The sequence below is a fragment of the Mandrillus leucophaeus genome, unplaced genomic scaffold, assembly GCF_000951045.1.
Source record: "Mandrillus leucophaeus isolate KB7577 unplaced genomic scaffold, Mleu.le_1.0 Scaffold57, whole genome shotgun sequence".
In the NCBI taxonomy this organism is placed as follows: Eukaryota; Metazoa; Chordata; class Mammalia; order Primates; family Cercopithecidae; genus Mandrillus; species Mandrillus leucophaeus.
The window spans coordinates 5,171,967-5,174,555 of record NW_012106141.1 but is presented as its reverse complement, the minus strand read 5'-3'; the positions used below and the strand labels follow the sequence as shown (position 1 = coordinate 5,174,555).

The window sequence follows — 2,589 nt, the reverse complement described above, 5'->3', positions numbered from 1 at the left end:
CTTTCCCAGCCTCTGGTAATCACCAATCTACTTTCTATCCTCATGAGATCTACCTTTTTTTTTTTTTTTGAGATGGAGTCTTGCTCTGTTGCCCAGGCTGGAGTGCAGTGGCACATTCTCGGCTCACTGCAGCCTCTGCCTCCCAGGTTCAAGGGATCTTCCTGCCTTAGCCTCCCCCCAGTAGCTGAGATTACAGGCATACGCTACCATGCCCAGCTAATTTTTATATTTTTTCTAGAGACAGGGTTTCGCCGTGTTGGCCAGGCGGGTCTCGAACTCCTGACCTCAGGTGATCCACCCGCCTCAGGCTCCCAAAGTGCTGGGATTACAGGCGTGAGCCACTGCACCTGGCAAGATCTGCCTTTTTAGCTCTCACGTACGAGTGAGAACATGCAACAGTTGTCTTTCTGTGCCTGGCTTACTTCACTTAACAAAATAGCCTCCAGTTCTATTCGTGGTGCTACAAATGACAGGATTTCTTTTTTTTTTTTTATGGCTGAGTAATATTCCATTGTAATACATACCACTTTTTTTTTTATCCATTGATGGACGCTTAAGTTCTATATTTTGGCTATTGGGAATAGTACTGCAATAAATGTGAGAGTGCATATGTCTTTTTTTTTTTTTCTCCCGCCTTGGCCTCCCAAAGTGCTGGGATTACAACATGAGCCACTACACCCAGCTACACCCAGTCTTTTTGAATTGATTTCCTTTCCCTTGGATTGCTGCTTAGTAGTAGACTTGCTGGATTAAATGGTATTCTATTTTTAGAATTCTATTTTGTTTTTTGTTTTTGTTTTTGAGATGAAGTCTTGTTGTGATGCCCAGGGTGGAGTGCACTGGCATGCTTATGGCTCACTACAGCCTCAACTGCCCAAGCTCAAGTGATTCTCCCACCCTAGAATCCCTAGTAGCTGGGACCACAGGTATATGTACCACCAAGCCAATTTTTTTACTTGTAGAGACAAAGTCTCACTATGTTGCCCAGGCTCCTGGACTCAAGCAGTCCTCTTGCCTTGGCCTCCCAAAGTTCTGGGATTATAAACATGAGCCACTGCACCTGACCTATTTTTAGTTTTTTGGGAAACCTCCATGCTGTTCTCCATAGTGGTTGTACAGTTACATTCCTCCCAGTAGTGTATGAGGGTTCCCCTAGAGATTACTTTATTTATTTATTTTTTTGAGACGGAGTCTTGCTTTGTCGCCCAGGCTGGAGCGCAGTGGCACAACCTCCGCCCGCCCGGATTCAAGCGATTCTCCTGCCTCAACGTCCCGAGTAGCTGGGACTACAGGCACCTGCCACTATGCCCAGCTAATTTTTGTATTCCCCTAGAGATTATTTTAAAACTGTGTTTGAAATTGCAGAAGTAGGCTGGGCGCGGTGGCTCAAGCCTGTAATCCCAGCACCTGTCTCTTATACACATCTAGATGTGTATAAGAGACAGCAGCTACTCGGGAGGCTGAGGCAGGAGAATGGCGTAAACCCGGGAGGCGGAGCTTGCAGTGAGCTGAGATCCGGCCACTGTACTCCAGCCTGGGCGACAGAGCCAGACTCCATCTCAAAAAAAAAGAAAAAAAAAGAAAAAAAAAAACAATGAACTGTGATTGCACCACTGCACTTCAGCCTAGATGACAGGGTGAGACCCTGCCTTCAAACAAACAAAAATAACCCAAATAGGCCAAATTCTCATCAAAACTGTGAAAAATAGCATGTGCATTGGTCATTTCTAGCCCTCTTGACTTACTGTAGGTGTGATCAGCACTGGAGAAGATGCCTGCCCCTGCTGCCACATATGAAAGAGTAGTTTACAAAAACCCTTCCGAGTACCACTACATGAAAGTCTGCCTGTAAGTTTAGTTTCCTAAGTTCTATTTTAGATTACTTTTCTAACATCAATCTGAACAGAATGAAATTTAATATGATGTCTTTTTTTTTTCATGTTTTTTAAGAGAATTTCAAGATTGTGGAGTTGGACTGAATGCTGCACAGTTCAAACAGCTGCTTATTTCGGCCGTGAAGGACCTGTTTGGGGAGGTATGGAATCACTTGGTAGATTGAACATTCCAAAGATCTTTGTAAGAAATATAGGAGGAGGCTGGGCGCAGTGGCTCACGCCTGTAATCCCAGCAGTTTGGAGGCCTATAATCCCAGTAGTTTGATCACGAGGTCAAGAGGTCGAGACCATCCTGGCCAACATGGTGAAACCCCATCTCTACTAAAAATACAAAAATAAGCCGGGTGTGGTGGCACATGCCTGTAATCCCAGCTACTTGGGAGGCTGAGTCAGGAGAATCGTTTGAACCTGGGAGGCAGAGGTTGCAGTTAGCTGAGATCGCCCCACTGCACTCCAGCCTGGCGACAGAGCGAGACTCTTTGTCTCAAAAAAAAGAAAGAAATACAGAAAGAATGCTTTTCAAACATTAAAAAAAAATTTTTTTTAATTATACAACTCTGTATTTTTAAATGTTTTATTCATGTATTGTAATAAACACATTTGTATTCCTTTTTTCCCTCCTTCATCGTCTCTACCCTGCTACCTTTCCCAGCCTCTGGTAATCACCAATCTACTTTCTATCCTCATGAGATCT

At 44.1% G+C, this 2,589-nt stretch overlaps 1 protein-coding gene across 8 annotated transcripts in view; it reads left to right on the top strand.

Annotated features, from left to right (window-relative positions):
- The window catches only part of RPP14 (ribonuclease P/MRP 14kDa subunit), a 20,410-nt gene that overhangs the window by 5,237 nt on the left and 12,584 nt on the right, over positions 1-2,589 (top strand). For 4 of the 8 annotated variants that reach the window (XM_011998377.1, XM_011998376.1, XM_011998380.1 and 1 more), the window contains exon 2: positions 1,951-2,035. The exons of 1 other annotated variant lie outside the window; for it this stretch is intronic. Coding sequence is in view for 3 of the 7 variants with exons in the window: in XM_011998382.1 (XP_011853772.1) it covers positions 1,772-1,848; positions 1,951-2,035 (162 nt within the window). In the remaining 4 variants the exon portion in view is untranslated. Of the gene's footprint in view, positions 1-1,731; positions 1,849-1,950; positions 2,036-2,589 lie in introns of all 8 variants that reach the window. 3 more of the 8 variants (XM_011998382.1, XM_011998383.1, XM_011998384.1) reach the window with 2 other exon arrangements.